The sequence below is a fragment of the Myotis lucifugus genome, unplaced genomic scaffold (genome assembly GCF_000147115.1).
Source record: "Myotis lucifugus unplaced genomic scaffold, Myoluc2.0 scaffold_180, whole genome shotgun sequence".
Classification (NCBI taxonomy): domain Eukaryota; kingdom Metazoa; phylum Chordata; class Mammalia; order Chiroptera; family Vespertilionidae; genus Myotis; species Myotis lucifugus.
In genome coordinates, this window is record NW_005871228.1 from 1064393 (window position 1) to 1082489 (window position 18097).

Consider the following 18097-nt stretch of genomic DNA (forward strand, 5'->3'; position numbering starts at 1 on the left):
AAATATTTTTTCCAATAGTCACAGCAATGCATCGAGGAAGGCACACGGACACGTGCGGCTTCCCTCTCTTCAGCTCACAGACATGCGGGCCTGGACCCCGGCCTCGGCCTCGGGAGTGCGGACATGCTCACAGAGCCAACCCCACCTGGGGAGGCTTTCCAGCTAAGCGGCGGCCGTCTTCACTAACGGAATGAAATCAACTCGTGTTTTGTTTGAGGGTTGATACCATCCAAAGAGGAACAGATAGTCTAGGGCTCTGCCACGCTCTGCATCATGCTATGGATGCCCTGCATCATGTATGGCTTCTGCCTGGAAGGCCTTTTCCTCTTCCTCTCACCACCACTCGCCTGTCATTGGTCAGGCACTGACTCCTCCCTGACCTGCTCTGGCTGCTCCTCCCTCACCTTCCTGCACTGTCCCTGGAGTTGGGTGGTAGGTGTGGTTTATCCCTTCACCTCCGGCATCCCCCCAGGTCTGTCACCTGGCAGGTGCTCAGTATCCCGTGAAGGCAGGGATGAAGGAACAGAGGGAGGAAGGGGGAAAGGACCTATCTTTTTTCTCCCCGGCCCACCACCCCACTTCCAACTCAGGAACTGATTCATTTGCCAAGCATAAAAGCTAAATTTAGGCTCACTCTTAGAGGAATTTACACCCAGGGTGTCTTAGAGTTTTAGCTTCGATTTTAGAATCCTGACACCCTTTCTTGGCAGGAAGTCTGGAAACCAGGCCACTGACAGCCTCAGCTGCAGAAACACCTAACGCCTTAGAAAAAAACACAACCCCCCACAAACACCAAAGAGATGGCTGAAGCTCTTAAAAATCATAAAATAAAGCCCAAAAGCCCAAAATAGGACTTGAGGCAGCACTTGCCAAGATGAGAGATTTTAGAGGCTCCATGACGTTGGGGATGAAGAATTGCCTGGGCACCCAGCCTTGCCCTGGCAGATGGGTTGTTGGGGCTGCAGGGCCCACTGTATGGGGTGGATGGGGGGGCGGGGGAAGAGGATGGAGCTCACCGAGGATTCTTCGGCTTCACATCGCTTCTCAGGAGCCCTGGGGTCGGAGTGGATGGTGAGCTGCTGTATGGAGCCCTGGGGAAAAGCAGAGAGGTCAGAAGCCACCGCTTGCACGTTTATAGTACAACCATCAGTGGAAACATGATTGTTTTTGTAACGGAGAAGAACCAGTGACAGGGTAGTATTGGCCGTGACAAGTAAACCAAGCCACCCCTAGGCCCGTGCTCATTTATGGGGGGGGGGGGTGTCTTTGCTTGAGCCAATGTAATTTGAGCCCCACTGTCTGGAGAGCCCCTCGGGGAGTACTGTGTTCAAAGCACAGACTCACACGGCGGCCTCCTAGCTGCTCCCAGGTCTCCAACTTGTCAGGGGCAGCCCCTACATGCAGTCTCCCTCTCCAGACGGGTCTTTCCCCTGCGGCCGGATGCTTCTCGGCTGGAAGCCTCGCCCCAAGAAGAGCTGCCAGCCCGCCTCCCTCCCTCCACACTTTCCTCCTCTCCCCACGCCCGACACCTCATTCTCCACAACCCACCCAGAGCGAGGGTTTAAAAGTTGTTCACTGGATTTTCACTTCTTAAAAATCTCAGTCTTCCAGCACACCACAGGTAAACCCAAACTCCACCCCACAGTCCTGTCTCACATCAGTAAGCCCAAAGTCAGTCCACGGGCTGCCTAAATAACGTAGGGTTTTCTTTAGAATGGCTTGTTCATTATAGCCCATTCTGACGGTAAAGTCAGTTTTCTGACATTTTTTCAGGGCACACTGTCCAAAAGGAGAGAGAGAAGCTCTCTCCCTCAGGCATTCCAGCTTGTGGCACCCTCTGCAGAAATCACTGCATCGGCCACTCTCCAAAGACACACACCACCGAAGGCTCTAGCAAACCCTCCTCTTCTTATAAATGAACCAAGTGCCATCTCAGTTGACTCTACCACCCCATGACGTAGGGTGTCTTCTCCCCACTTCCAGATAAGAGAACACAAAGAGGTTCGGGGGACCCACGTCTAACCCCATGATCGGCAAACTGCGGCTCTCGAGCCACATGCGGCTCTTTGGCCCCTTGAGTGTGGCTCTTCCTAAGCCTTAGGAGTACCCTAATTAAGTTAATAAAAATGTACCTACCTATATAGTTTAAGTTTAAAAAATTTGGCTCTCAAAAGAAATTTCAAGCCCTAACCGGTTTGACTCAAGTGGTTAGAGCATTGGCCTGCGGACTCAAGGGTCCCAGGTTCGATTCTGCTCAAGGGCATTTACCTTGGTTGCGGGCACATCCCCAATAGGAGGTGTGCAGGAGGCAGCTGATCGATGTTTCTCTCTCATCGATGTGTCTAACTCTCTATCCCTTTCCCTTCCTCTCTGTAAAAAATCAATAAAATATATTTTTTAAAAAAAAGAAATTTCAGTCGTTGTACTGTTGATATTTGGCTCTGTTGACTAATGAGTTTGCCGACCACTGGGTTAGACTCTAACCCATCAGGATACACTGCAAACTCAGGACTGGGATCCAGGTATTGGGTTCCAGCCTAGCGTTTTTCCCACCGTGCATGCATGCCTCTTGGAGGACATAGGGATAAAATAATAACAAGCATATTCGCTCATGTTTGCTACACAGTGTCCAGCGGCCTCCCTGATGTGCAGGGCTTGGACTCACGATGAATTTCTCCAGCTTCCTGGCTCCTGCACTGCCCACGAAGAGCCCGGTCGTGGGCTCGAAAACCAAGGCCCGGGAGGACCGCTGGAAGGGGGCATGGCTGTGCTCCTCGCAGTCCACCAGGAGGATCACTTCCTCGCCCTCGACCATCACGGCAAATCGGTTCCACCTGTGGGTCATGGCGGGCACGGAGAAGGCGGCAGCCTCCCGGGACACGGCGGAGCCGGGCTCTGTGTAGTAGAGGATGACCCGCTGGTGGCCGTCCTCCACGGCCGAGAGCTGCAGGCCCAGGTGGATGACCTTCTGGTGGGTATCCATGATGGCAAAGAGCATGCCGCCTCGGTCGCTGCCGGGCTTCACGATGGCACTGATGGCAAAGTCCCGGAAGAAGGTGGGCGGGATGAGGACGCTGGCCGGGCGGCCCACGTTGGCGCCAGGCCCGAAGCTGTAGGCTGGGAAGCCACCATAGCCTGTGACGAAGGACACGGATGGGGACAGCGGGAGACCAATGATCTCCATGAGGTCCACGTGGGCCTGGGAAGCCGGTTCTGCAGGGAGGGAGAGAGAGGCCACATTTCACATATATGTTCAGCGATGCTTGGAACCGTAGAGGTCACCTGAGATGACCTCTACCGGAGGCGTGTTAACCTGCACCGTACAGTGTAACAGCCGTTAGCCACGTGTGGTCAGCGAGCTCCTGAAGGGTGGTTGCCCCCACTGAGAGGTCTCATCGTGTAAAATACCAATTTCCAGTACTTAGTTTAGACCAAGGAATGCAAAATACTTCATTAATAATGTTTACATGGGTTACATGTTGAAATGATAATGGGGGGAAATACTGGGTAAAAGAAATACATTTTTTAATTTCTTTAAAGAATAACATGAGAGCCGAAACCGGTTTGGCTCAGTGGATAGAGCGTCGGCCTGCGGACTGAAAGGTCCCAGGTTCGATTCCAGTCAAGGGCATGTACCTGGGTTGCGGGCACATCCCCAGTGGGAGATGTGCAGGAGGCAGCTGGTCGATGTTTCTCTCTCATCGATGTTTCTAACTCTCTATCTCTCTCCCTTCCTCTCTGTAAAAAATCAATAAAATATATTAAAAAAAAAAAAAAAAGAATAACATGAGAAACAAGCATGTGCTCTCCCCACGCCCCCCGACTTAAGAAAGAAAATACCAATTCAGCCGGAGCTCTCATGAACTCTCCAGTCCTCTCCCCCTGCCATGCCCAAGAGGCAGCCCCGGGGGGACGTGGAGTGCCCACCCACACGCAGACTCTACGTGTTCCTTAGGTGAGGACGTGTCTCTAACACAGTGTGGGACCACGGCACGTCTCTAAACCCCATGTACACGTTGGCAAGCCGCATGTACTCTTCTGGCACTTTTTTCTCTCACTGTATTTTTGAGGTTTGTCTTTGTTGATGAACAGGGCTGTGTGACTTATGTTTTAACGACAGTGCTCTACGGTGCAAAGAGCCATAATAGCTTTCCGTGGATGGAAAGTGGGGTTTCCATCATATGACAAACACTACTGCTATGGACTTTCTTAGACATGTCTCCTCGTGTGTGTTTGCCTGCACAGGTAATTCCACCATCTGGGGGTAGGATTATTGGGTGATAAGGGGATATACACTCACAACTTCACTGAATGTTGCTGAAATGTTCCCTGAAAGCCCTCACTGGTTGCTCAGTGGTTAGAGCGTTGGCTGCAGATTGATGGGTCCCGGGTTTGATTCCGGTCAGGGCACATACCTCGATTACAGGCTCATTCCCTGTTGGGGTGTGTGTGGGAGGCAACCAATTGATGCATCTCTCTTACATTCATGTTTCTCTCCCTCTCTCCCCGTCTCTCCCCCTCCCTTCCACTCTCTCTAAAAATCAATGGGTGGGAAAATATCCTGGGGTGAGGATTAAAACACAAATAAATAATAAATAAAATGTTCCCTGAAGCAACTGTGCCATCTTTTATTGAGACATAATTGACATATAGCATTGTGTATCTTTGAGGTGTATGTAATGTGTTGCTTTGACACACTTATGTAGTGCAATATGATTTCCACCTTAGCTTTAGCTAACACCTAGGTCAGTGGTCCTCAAACTACGGCCCGCAGGCCACATGCAAATACAAATATTGTATTTGTTCCCATTTTGTTTTTTTACTTCAAAATAAGATATGTGCAGTGTGCATAGGAATTTGTTCATAGTTTTTTTTTTAACTATAGTCCGGCCCTCCAACGGTCTGAGGGACAGTGAACTGGCCCCCTGTTTAAAAAGTTTGAGGACCCCTGACCTAGGCCATGTCAGGTAATCATCATTCCTTTTTTTGTGGTGAGAACGTTTAAGATGCCCCTGTACCGTTTTACATGCCCGCCAGCAGTGCGTTCTTGCCAACATGTAGGGGAGGCAGGGGGATGTGACTTGGGTGAGGCCCACAGGCTTTCCAACTCCAGAGATCACGTTGATTTCTTATTCCCCTCCAGTGCCTCATGCTGCTGCAGGTCCTCCTTCTACCTTGAATGCTGCCCCTCTGTCACCCACCCTACCCAGCCTCACCACTCAGTTATTTTGCCAGGATAACTCCTTTCCATCAAGACTCAGCCTGATCTCACCTCCCTTGAAATACCTTGTTTCACCTCCTACACCTACACCCCTCCTCCCCTTCCTGAGGCTGTATTAGATGCACACTGGGTCCTCCACCATAGCCCCCAGCACACTGCATTTCACTCTTGGGGGACGTGTCTCTCTCACCATTGGACCATGAAGACAAGGCCCACACCATTCATCTCTGTGTTCCCAGCACCCGGCCCAGTGCTGATGAATGAATGAATGAAGTCCAACCCGCTCCTTTTACAGAAGGTGTAAGTGAGGTTCAAAGAAGGAAGGGGTTTGCTGGCTACGAACTCAGATCCGATTCTCAACCCAAAGTTTTTTCTCTCCAGTTTGGAGCATACATTAAAACAGAGATTAACTAAAGTACGACAGACCTCAGAAGGCATAAATAAAATGATGGATGAATCTGGTTAAATTTAACGACATAGAAATTTTTAAAATTTCGGAGAGCAAAATAAAAATCCCCACAATGTAAAATAAAATCCCCAAATTGGACAAAAATATTTGCTACATATATTACAAACCACAAAGTAATTATCCAGATACACGAAGCCAACGAGTAAGCAGGAGGGCAACAACCCAAGAGAAAAATGGGCAAAGAATAAGAAATTCTTTCCACAGCAAAAGAAATAAAAATGGCTCCTAAACACAGGAAAAGACAGTCAACCTCACTCAGAATGAGAGAAACGTAAGTTACGACTACAAAGATATACCCTTTCTTTCTCTATCAGCTCGTGAAGATAGAATACTGGCTAACATGCGGAGTTGGCAAGGGCTGGAGGACACAGGCCATCTCATGCCATGCTGGGTTGGGGAGCGGGGGCGGGGGCGGGGGAGAAATTGGTGTAACATCTGTGGGAAGCACTTTGCCGATATTTATCCAAATCACAAGTGCACAGGTACTCTCCGATCCAGTAATGACACCCCTATGAATGTTTTAACAGATAAAGTTACATGAGTGCAATGTGAAGCATGATCAAGAATATTCATTGCAACATGGTTTGAAATGTATAGAAGTGTCCATCTTTGGGAACGGTTAAATAAATAACAAGTTTTTATTTATTTATCCCTACAATGAAATACAATGCAGCCTTTAAAAAGTTGTGATCCCAGCCCGGCTGGAGTGGCTCAGTGATTGAGCATCGACCCATGAACCAGGAGTCACGGTTTGATTCCAGGTCAGCGCCTGAGACTCTGTCCCCAATGTGGGGTAGGCAGGAGGCAGCTGATCAATGACCTCTCTCATCATTGATGTTCCTAAATCTCTCTCCCTCTCCCTTCTTCTCTAAAATAAAAATATATATATTTTTTAAAAAGATATGATTCCAGCTACGGGCAGGTGGCTCCGTTGGCTGGGGCATCGTCCCATACAATGAAAGGATGAGGGTTCGATTTCTAATCAGGGCACATACCCAGGTTGGGCTCTATCCCCAGTTGGGGAGTGTATGGGAAGCAACCAATCAATGTTTATCTCTCTCTCCCTTCCTCTCTCTCTAAAATCAATAAACATATCCTTGCCCTAACTGATTTGGCTCAGTGGATAGAGCGTCGGCCTGAGGACAGAAGGGTCCCAGGTTCGATTCCAGTCAAGGGCATGTACCTTGGTTGCGGGCACATCCCCAGTAGGAGGTGTGCAGGAGGCAACTGATCGATGTTTCTCTCTCATCGATGTTTCTAACTCTCTATCCCTCTTCCTTCCTCTCTGTAAAAAATCAATAAAATATATTAAAAAATAAACATATCCTTGGGTGAGGATTAAAAAGAAAAAGGTGTGATTCCTTAGTTATTAACATGAAACAATCCACAAGATGTATTAGGTAAACAAGGTACAGAATAGAATCACTATCAGACTTTTCTACTTGTACATGGTGTGAAAAATAAAGACATTGACATATTCTCAAAGATATTCACTCCTTCCATCCCCCTTTACACATTACAAAACCTTCTCTTCTTGCTTTTACTCACTCAGATATAGCCCATCTCTGTATAAGTGGGGGGGGGGGGGAGGGAGGATGGAGAGTGAAAAGAAATAGAAATAAAAGCAAACACCCCACTGAGATTTCTATTCTCCCTCCACAGTTTAAAGATAAAAGCAAAACAAAACCCGGAGCACCCTGCTGACAGCCCGCTTTCTCCTTCCTTTGGCCCGGTGAAAACTTTCTCTCCAGTTCCCCTCTCTCCCCCACTGAGAACAGGAGGGGGAGCTCCTCCGCAGGGCTGACCCGGGCTTGGGGGATGGGAGGTTCCACCAGGAGCAATGGGCCAGAGCCTCTCACGCGGTCATTTATTTGCAGGTGGCGTCCAGGGTGTCCCAGGGACAGGTGGGGGTTTAGGGGATCGGGGGCAGGGGCCGAAACATTCCCACCGGGACGCCTGCTTAAGCAATACAGCCCGGGCTTCCACGTGGCAATTCTGGGAATTCTTGGTCCCAGACAGATTCTGCTTTAAAAAAATAATCCCAAATCTACCCTGGTTTAACAGACAGGGAGACGGGGGTCAGGAAGAGCGCTCCATCACCAGGAGACGCAACCAGGAAGCAGCAGAGGGAGCATCTAAAGGATGGACAGAGGGAGGTGTGGTTCTGCCTGGGGGGACTTGCAGTCACAGGTCTCCTGAGCGGGTGCCCCTGCCGCCCAGGCCTGACTTGCTCGGGGAGACTTAGTGCGCAGGCACCAGCTGCAAGACCTTATTTCCACTGGGTCGGCCACAGAGGGAGCCCAGCCACGAATCTAGAGGAAGCCCAAGTCAGCACAGCCCTGCTCTCAGCAGCCCCACCTCCCTCCACACACATTGTCCCACGGCATTGTCCAGTGGCGGGGAGCAACCCCTGGCCTGGAGTGACCTGTGCTGAGGGCTGCACCTGGGCCTGCTGGCTCATTTACCCTTGGCCTCTGGCAGAAGGGCCACCTGCTCAGGCAGCCACCAGGGAGGGGAGGGGAGAGAAGCCAGCGCCAAGACAAACAGGCCTAGCATTTGGTCTATAGGCTTGTCCTCGAATGGCTCCGTGCTGGGCGGGAAGGGGTGGGGTGGGGGTGGAGATCACAGCTGGTGGGAAGACAGCCTACCCTCCTGGAGGGGCAGGCTGGGGGGGGCATGCTGGTTGGGGACTGATCATAGAACTCTGGCCTCAGGAACCTCGGGGCCCTTCATGGGAGGGCACCACACTTCTCCCAGATAATAGTACCTACCTCAGAGGACATTGTGTAACTTGAGTAAAATAATATTCCTAAAATGCATAGCTCATGGGAAGCGCCAGGCAGAGCCTGAAGCCCCGATAAAGGTTAGTGAGGTCAGGCTGGAGGTCCCAGGTCTAACGAGGACCTCACTGCATGCTCCAGGCTCCCTGCCATCCCCAGGATGCCCGGTCCACGGGCCCAGAGGCTCCCGAGGATGCACACAGCCATGGGGCAGCAGGGGGTCCAGGCAGGGGAGGCAGGACTCTTCAGGGGAGCCCCAGCTCTTCCATTGACTCTATCTGTGCTCTTTGGCAAACTGTTTCCCCTCCCTGACCTCAGTTTCCCCATCTGTGTATCAAGGAGTCATACAAGATAGACTCTCAGAGCTGCATCCACTCTGACATAGTCTATGTGTTTTCAGTGCCCTTAAAACGCCTCCTGGGGCTGAATCTGACCTCCGTCTCAATCTCATGCCATTAATGCGTAGGGATAGCTTTATTTACAATGGGGTTCTTCAACATACTTTTCCAATTCATTGATCTGATAACATTTATAAAGCCCCCACATCGTGCCTTGTGTGATGCTGGGATATGGAGATGAACCTAGAATGCAGGTGGTGAGGAAGCTCACGGTCCAGGTGTCCAGCTAGCAGTCATCTACTCAAAGTTCCAAGCCTTCATGGATGAGGTCGAAATCCCATTCGAGACACCCTCTGCTTCATCTCCTCATCCTCCCCCTCCCCCTTTCCCTGTCTCTGTCTATGCTCACGCTGTTTCTTCTATTAGTAACAGCCTTCCCCATATTCTCACAGCTGATTCTTTCCAGGCTCACTCAGCTGCAGCCCAAGACACCAGCGTCCCACCCCTGCCCTACACACAGAGCCACAGGCATCACCCCCATCAGGGCTTGGTACAAAGCAGGCACTCAGCAAAGTGGCCGAAGGAAAGGGGACAGACAGACGCCACTGGGCTTCATTCCCCTAAAGACTTCGGTTCCAGAGCACCTCTCTGGGGCGGCCCCTCCCAAGGGCACAGGGAGAGGAATCAGACTGCTTCAGAGATGGACCAGGAAAGGGAAAATCTGAGTAGTCACCGCAGCATGCGACTTTCCTCCTAGGGGTCCAAAGCCAGTTTCCATGGAAGCTAGGACAAAATCCTAGCAATAAAGAAACAAACAAGGCAGGGCTCGGGCTCTGCTTCCACACAGACAACAGCGACCCGCCCAAAGGAGGTGAATAACTGGTGGAAACACCCCCCTCTTCTCCTCCTCTATGGACTCCAAGATATCTGGCGTCTCTCCTCCCCAGTTGGGCCTCAGTTTCTCGTTCTGTGTAATGGGCTGATTCAGCTTGTCCATCGGTGGGGTCCTGGGCTTTGGAGTCTGACCTCCCAGGGAACTCTATCTGGCTTTGCAAAGCTCCAGCTTTCAGATGACATCCAGGACCCAGCCCAGTGCTCCCGCTTGTTAGAATTTAAGGGTCAACAAGGAGAAGCCAGACAAGCAGAACCTGAGGGGCTGAGGACATCCCAGGACTGTGCATGGCAGTGGCCCCTGGCGGCCATATGGAGAACTGCACCTTCAAGAAAACCAAGGAAGGGTTGCAGCTTGAAGAGATACTCAGTCTGTGCCTGGGGAAACTTGGGAGAGGGGGGTGGGAGTGGGGGTGGGGGTCCCTGCAACAGAATTAGAGAGAGAGGCCTGGAGTGCAAGTCTGAGGTCACGCAGGGCCAAGTCGGGACTAGAATCCAGGTGCCTGCCTCCCGTCCTGTCCTTTTCCTACACCAGCTGCCTGAGAAAACAAAAGGTGCCCCTGGTGAAGGCCTACAGGACACTTCAGTCAGCTTTACTAGGGGCACGCTACGCTGACTGCTTCGAACTGGCTGGTGTGTTCCCTGGGGGCAGGATCAGGAGGTCCAGAGGACCCCATGCTGCTATGGCCAGGGGGCGGAGCCAACAGACTAAGGGTACACAGGCAAAGTTGGGGTGACTGCCCTGGGGACCCCAGCAGGGCCACTCTGGCCTGGGTTTCTGTAAACTCAGTCCCTGCATAGAGAGGAGGTTCCCACTACCTCTCTTGCTGCCAGCAGCATGAGCTAGGGAGCCACAGAGAACCCACCTCCGTGTCCCTCCTCTTTGCTCCTCCTTAGGCTGTCCTGCCTGGGAGGGGACATTGTTGCATCTTCTCAGGACTGTTCTTTCCCTTCCCTTTGGATACCCCTACAGGGAGGTGGCCCCTGAGACTCTAGTTGTACCAAAGTCAGACCTCCTGGCCCATGTCTTCCCTTCCTCCCACCTCCCTGGAAAGTTCAGCAAGCCTTAGACTCTATACACAAAGAGCAGCTCACCATCTAAAAAAGGCGTTTCCTCTGCCATACACCCACTGAAAGGCCATCTGGTTTATGCTTGCACATCCCCACTGCTGGAGAGCTTACTCCCCCCACAGCAATGCTGGCCCCTGCTGGACAGATTGTGCATGGCAGTGGCCCCTGGCGGCCATATGGAGAACTGCACCTTCAAGAAAACCAAGGAAGGGTTGCAGCTTGGAGGGATACTCAGTTTGTGCCTGGGGAAACTTGGGAGATGAAGGGGGTGGGGTGGGGGGTCCCTGCAACAGAATTAGAGAGAGAGAGGTCTGGAGTGAAGTGGGTACCTTCCTACTGGGGCTCTCAGCTGGGCCCAGCTCTTCCAGCTGCTAAGTCTTCGGAGCTCTTTCTCCTGGTGAGCTCCGGCATATCTCCCTGTAGCTCCCACCTACCTGGCTGGGCCTAGCTCTGCCTTCTGGGACTGTACACAAGTAAGCCTCAACTTCCACATCATGGTCTCTCAGATATTGCACAGAGCGATGGGCCAGCCTGGGAGGCACAGTCCCTCTCCTCGCTGAGCCTCAGGTTCCTCATCTTTGAAACGAGAGGCTTGGACTAGATGGTTTCCCAAGGCCCTTGCTAGGTCGGAGAGCCTCCAATTCTGCATTTTCCTCATCTCCCATCTAATTTCTCTAATCACCCTTAACTGTGGTTCCTTCAGCCCACAGCCTCGGGCCTGGAAGGAATGACTCCAACAGCGATCAGGACAAACCCAGCCCTCCCACTTGGCTTTGGACAGAGCAGTCTGGCCAGAGGCAGGGAGTGATGTGCCCAGGAAAATGTCACAGCTCCGCCTAAAAGGAGACATCACCCCACCCAGGCTGGAGTCCCAGAGGCTCTGGGCTCTACCTGACTCCCTTCCCGAGGAAAGTGAACACAACAGATTTTATGCTGCATGGGGTCCGTCTGCACCCAGTAAAGCTGCAAGAGGTTCTTAGAAAAACCTACCACCAATGCATTTCTTAGAAAAAGAACCGTTTCCCTGCCAGGGCAAAAATCCTGGATCAACCTAGAAGGGAGACCTGGGCTTGCCAACAATGAAAGACCTCATTTTTCCAAACTACAGAAGAGTATTTTTCTACATGTAAACTTAGACCGCCTCCTTCCCTTTTCCGGTTTTCATATATAGCATAGGAATTTTCCTGCTCAATGAACTTACTGTGTGAGCTCCCCTCCCTCCTCTCTCTCTCTCTCTCTCTCTCTCTCTCTCTCTCTCGTCTCTGGCCTAAACTGAGAATAGGATGTTTCTGAAAGGAGCTGGAGGTGGGCAAAGCCCGGCAAGGTGTGGGTCCTACAGTTGGCTGCCCTGCCCAGCAGCTGGAAGAGCGGGGCCCAGCTGAGAGCCCCAGTAGGAAGGTACCCACCCAACATCCTCTCCGGTTTCCAAAGCATCCTTTCACCTGTTCCTTCCTCCAGGAGGAGGGCAAGGCAGGGACCATGCTCTCATTTCACAGAGGAAAGAATCAAGCCCCAGGGAGGGGACTAACTCACTCGAGGCCCCAGGGCAGGAGCCAGCACTGAAGACCCAACGCTGGGCTCTGCCCGTTACAGCCCACTGCCTCCCAGGCTTCCCTTGTGACCTGGGAGAGAAGGGGTTGCACATCCCTGGGTCCCCATAGTTCCTGTCCATCCCTCCACGCTAACACCCTCACTTCAGTCTGGTGGTCAGTCCCCTTCCTTGTCTGTTATGATTAGAGATGGGCTACTGGGCATGGACCTTGCAGACTCACCTCACAGTCCCCAGCCAAGGGTGACCTATGGATGAATGACAAGAAACAATGAACCCGCAGCTTGCTGTGGGCTTGCTGTGTGACAGGCACCGCCCAAAGAGCTTTCTGCCAATCATTCCATCTTCACTACTGATTCTCTATGAGGTAGATAATTTTATTATGCCCATTTTACAGGTTGGAAAATCGAGGCTCAGAGAAGTTAATTTCTGCTCCAAGGTCATGAGCATAATAAGCAATTGGAGTCTGGATTCAAACCTCAATCGATAGTATAGCATGGTGTGACCATTCCAGCCCCGGCCACACATCAGGGTCACCTGGGGAGCTTTTAAAAAGTCAAAGTTCTGCTCTTCCTGCCTGACCCTATGGACACAGGGTCTTCCAGGGCCCGGCCTGGGTGAGTTTGGTGCCCTCTCCAGTTGGCAGCCACAGGTAAGGGTTAACCCCTAAGGCATGGGTGTCAGACAGACCCAGGCTTGAGTCCTGGGTCTGACACTAACTGTCTATGATCCTGAACATGTCACCTCACAGCATCATTGGGAGAATGGACAACGCAATGGGGGCTGTGCCCAGAATACTCAGGACCCAGTGTGAGTCCTGGCGAACTGGGCCCGGCTGGCTCTGGGCCAGGCACGCGCACACCCTTGCCAGTTCCCCTCAAGCCGCTGAAAGGACTAATAATATCATCAGATAAGGAGTCCCAGCGACTAGGGAACTGCGGAGGTCAGTCTGGAGAGAGTGTGGTCTGACACCTCATTCTGAGACCCAGGTCTGCTCGCCACCACCCCCCTAATTGGCTCCCGTGCGAGTCACACAGGCCTCAGGAAGCATGGGTGGGTCTTGCTGTCTTGCTGAGGGGAGGGTCTTCAGAACCCTCCTTTGCCCCCTGCCCAAACCTCTGTTCTGAGGACCTGGGTCTGGACCCATCTCGGGGACCACGCGCACTGCCCCACGTGGCACGGCTAAAGCCGGCAGGTGTGAGCAGACGTGAGCAGCCACGGGCATCTGGGAAGAGCGCTGTAGTCAACTGCTCTGGCTTTATGGGCCTTCCTTTTCCATCGGGGGAACAAGGACTCTTTGAGTGTGACCAGGGCCTTGAATCCTGAGGATGACATCAGCTGGAATGAGTCATTCCCCAGCAGGCGGCTCTGGAGGGCTGGCCAGGGCTCCGCGAGGAAAACGCATGGAAAACGGGCCAGGGGGGAAAGGGGCCTGTCGGGGGCACACGAGGGGTGCCAGACAGGAACACTCGATGACCTGCTGGAAGGGGACACCCGACAACTCGTGGCTCCTGAAAACCTCCAGGCTCGGTACTGGAAGGGGGCAGGGAACCTGGGCAGGCAGGGTCAGTGTAGACGCTGGACCAGAGGGTTTCAAACTGCATTTCCCAGGGCCAGGGGGAGGGGCAGAGAGGGGGCCACGGGCAAGGGGAGGGGAGACTGAGGAGAAGGCCTGCCCCTGGGCCCCCTAACACACACTCACACACAGATTCACACTCGTAAAAACACACTCATAGAATACTTTTGCCTATTCACAACACACACGCATAACACACAGAAACACACATCTTCACCCACACTCATCCCACACTCATGCTCACTGACACCTTCACATGCTCACACTCACACCGACTCACACACACACGTCCATTCACGGATACTTTCTCATGCTCTCACACGTTCATGCACACTTACCTGCCCTCATACACGCCCTCACACCAAATTTGGTTAATATTGGGTTCCGATTACAGCCGCATGTGAAGAAACACACCTGCAGTTACAATCAACCCACTGAACCCCTTCCACGTAACGAATGCGGAATTGGGGGCGCTGCGGGGAAGGCATTTGCCCAGTGGCCCACAGAGAGTGTGCAGCCCACTCCTTCTTCCCTAGATGCCTCTGTAATGGTCTGGAGAGCGCTGATTGCACTTCCTACACACAGAGTTTCAGTCTCTCTGATGTGGGTATGTTTTCTATATTTTCTTCTTGTCAGTAAAACCTCCGAATATCAAATTTGGCTCATGTCTTCAAGTGTTGAGCCCAATGAACTCATTTTCTTGGAAGCAGTGCTAGACGTGGCTGATCAATAAATAGGAACAGCTGACCTGGACAGGCGCTACCTGGGGCTTGGCACAGAAGCTGGCACAGGTAGGTGCCCGATAGATGCTAATTTTATGAATGTATGAGTAGTCGCATACTAGTAGCTCCTGTGTGTTGAGCCCTTACTGTGTCCAGGGCACCAAGTACTTTACCTGCAGAGCAGTGGTTTCAACCCTGGCTGCACAGATCAGGAGATGTTTCAACACACCAATGCCAGGCCCACCCCGAGAGATGCTGCGTCAGCTGGTCCAGGAGTGGCGTGGGCATGGCGAGTCTGCACAGCTGCCTCGGTGACGCTAATTCACAGCCTGGATTCTTTACAACAACCCTAGTCTCACTGTTCCCAACCTACAGATGAGGGAACAGAGGCACAGAGAAGTTGAGTAGCTTGTCCACAGGAACACAGCTATTGGGTCTCAGAACTGGTGATTGAAACCCTCATCTGTCTGATGCAAAAAGTGAGTCTCTCTCTGCTCCTCTCCAGCAGTGTCACCTCAACCCAAGGCTGACCCACTCCAGGGAACACACCCTGATCATGGCAGCCCTCCCTGACCTGGGGCACATCTGCCTCTCTATTCCCATTGTCTTGACCACCTCGCTCAGCACCGCCCTTTAGCTATCAGGAACAGAGCTCCACTGCAGCAAGAGATGGTCTCTCACGGCCTTCATCTTCTGAGCAGGTCTGGAAGGGTTGGAGCTCTGGTCGTGCTGGCCACCTGGCAGCCACTGCTCTCATTTTGGCAGACCTGACATATTTTCAGAGCTGGGAAAAGGATCTCCCAGCAGCATGGCGTTGGGGAGAAAGACTCAGCCAGCTCTAGTTTCAAATCCCAGCTCAGCACAGAAAAGCTATGCAACTTTGGACAAGACACTTCACCTATCTGAGTCTCAGTTTCTGTATCTGTAACATAGGAACAATGCCCCTACTTCTGGAGAGAGTTTTGAAAATAACCTGAGAGAGTAGACAGAAAATACTGAGCAGAGAGCCTAGCAAAAGCATACAGTTAATAAAGTATAGTGGCTGTGGTTACTGTGGTTATTATGAATGACAACATTTTTTCTCTCCCCCAAACTATTGTCTATAATTGCCATGAAGGGTAGTTTCCGGCAATCTTCCCTCTCAGCCTCAGCTTCTTCACCTGCAAAATGGGGAAATACCACCTCCTTCACTAGGTTGCAGTGAGGGTCAAATGTGAAAATGCTCCGTCAGGTGTGCCTGCCCAGGTGTAAGAAACAACACGGACAGGGGGCTCCCAACAGGGGCCTGGGGCTGAGCGTGCTTTTTGTTTTTCTTCTCAGATTAGTGAAATCTGAACGGACTGAAGTGCTATAATGTGGCCGATATAACTTCATAAGCAGAGTTTCCTGCCCCAGCCTGGCAATGGGTTTAGTAAAACGGGGCCAACCCCGAGGAGCTGAAACCTGGAAAACTGGTGCGGCACCCCACTCCATCCCCCAACTCACGCCTAACGGCAGCTGCTGGGAGCGGCAGCAACTAAACTATGATAACAATGGCCCGTGTTGACTATAGTGGTTTGAATGACGGCCTCCCAAAAGCCATGTCCATTGAACCTGTTAATGTGACCTTATTTGGAAGAAGAGTCTTTTGCTGATAGGATTAAACAAAGGATCTCGAGGTGAAGAGATAACCCTGGATTACCCAGGTAGACACTCCAACGATAAGTCCTTGGAAGAGACACACAGGGCAGATTTGACAGGGGAGGAGGGGACCTTGTGACGATGGAGGCAGAGACTGGAGTGATGCCGCCCTGTGCCAAGGAATGCTGACAGCCACCAGGTCCTGGAAGAGGCAGAGGACTCTCCTCTTGAACCTGCCGACACCTTGACTTTGGGCTTCTGGCCTCCAAGACTTCACAAGAATAAATTTCTTCTGTTTTAAGCCAATAGATTGTGGTGATTTGTTGCAGCAGCCAAAAATCTAATACATTCACTGAATGTTTATCATTTGCCAAGTCGGACCTAGATTGGGTCATTTAATACAATAACCCAGTGAGGAAGGTGCTCTTATCTCTATAAACGAGGAGCTTGAGCCCTGGCCGGTTTGTCTCAATGGATAGAGCATTGGCCCGCAGGCTGAAGGGTCGCAGGTTTGATTCTAGTCAAGGGCACGTACCTCGGTTTCAGGCTCAATCCCTGGCCCTGGTAGGGATGCATGCGGGAGGCAACCAGTCAATGTGTCTCTTTCACATTGATGTTTCTCTCTGTCTTTCCCTCTCCCTTCCACCCTCTCTAAAAATCAATGGGAAAACATCCTCGGGTGAGGATTAACAAAAAATAAACAAGGAGACTGAGCAGCAGAGATATTAGGCCACACAGCCAATAAGGGGCAGAGATAAGATTTGGACCCGGACAGCCTGAGTTCAAGCTCCATAGCCCACCTCCCCTGGAACCTGCTTAACCAGGACACCAGTGCTTCTCAAATATGGTTCCTGAACCAGCAGCATCGGTATCACCTGGGAAGTGATCAGAGATACAAACTCATGGGCTCTACTCCAGACCTACTAAGTCTGAAACTATGCAGTGAGGGCCAGCCCCTGGGCTTTAGCCCTCCAGGTGATGATGCACGCTCATCGTCATCTGCCCTGCACCGTGCTGCTGAGGGTCGGTGGCCAGCAGGAACGGAGGCCAGCTATGGGGAATCATGGACAGGAGACACGAACAGGCAGAGAGCAGCGGGGCCGAGACTCTGGCTCAGGACTGGACAGAGTCAAACCTAGGCAGAGCCCCAGCCAAGATAGGGCTTCCTTCTAATCATAGCAGAGCAAATGAGGGACATCCCAGCCACACTGATGGGAGGCTGAGTCCCCTAGTTAGTAGATGCCACTAACAGCAGGAGGGCCCCAGGGCCGGGGTGGGGCAGCCAAGCAGCCCCACACTGGCGGATGCAGAGAGGCTTGGGAGCTCCAGCCCACAGTCTGGGCGAGGGTTCTGAAGCTTGTGGTCTCAAGAGAGCTGGTCCCCAGGGAAAGCCTGTCCTAACTGGGAGGAGCCCACGCCTTCCAGGCGGGCAGCGACGGCGACTTCCCTTGTCTCCCCAGCTCTCCTGCCCCACATTAGGCAGGTACCTGAAGACTTGCAGGGAAATCCACGCCAGCCACATTAGAAGCTGGGCCTCAGAGGGACTCCTTCTAGATGCCTACAAATGAGTCACCATCTTGCCCAAGAAACCCTCCCTGGCTGAGATCCCCCTGAAGTTCCATTCCTCCCTACTCTGTTATCTGTTCACTCTTGTGTCTCCCACAGGCCTGTGAGCCCTCCAGGTAAGGATGCATCACCTTCTATTTCATCTCTATATCTCCCAACTTCTATCCCCTCCTCCCTACTCTGTTATCTGTTGATTGTGAGACCTCCAGGTAAGGATGCATCACCTTCTATTTCATCTCTATATCTCCCAACTTCTATCCTCTCCGCTCTAGCACAGGGCCTGGCTGGGGTGAG

The 18097-nt window shown here is 52.0% G+C and overlaps 1 protein-coding gene across 1 annotated transcript in view; it reads right to left on the bottom strand.

Moving 5' to 3' along the window:
• The window catches only part of COL15A1 (collagen type XV alpha 1 chain), a 96433-nt gene that overhangs the window by 58015 nt on the left and 20321 nt on the right, over positions 1 to 18097 (bottom strand). The window contains exons 3-4 of the mRNA XM_023760342.1: positions 2666 to 3213; positions 1017 to 1091 (exon numbers count right to left, since the gene is read on the bottom strand). Of these exons, the coding sequence (XP_023616110.1) occupies positions 1017 to 1091; positions 2666 to 3213 (623 nt within the window). The remainder of the gene's footprint in view (positions 1 to 1016; positions 1092 to 2665; positions 3214 to 18097) is intronic.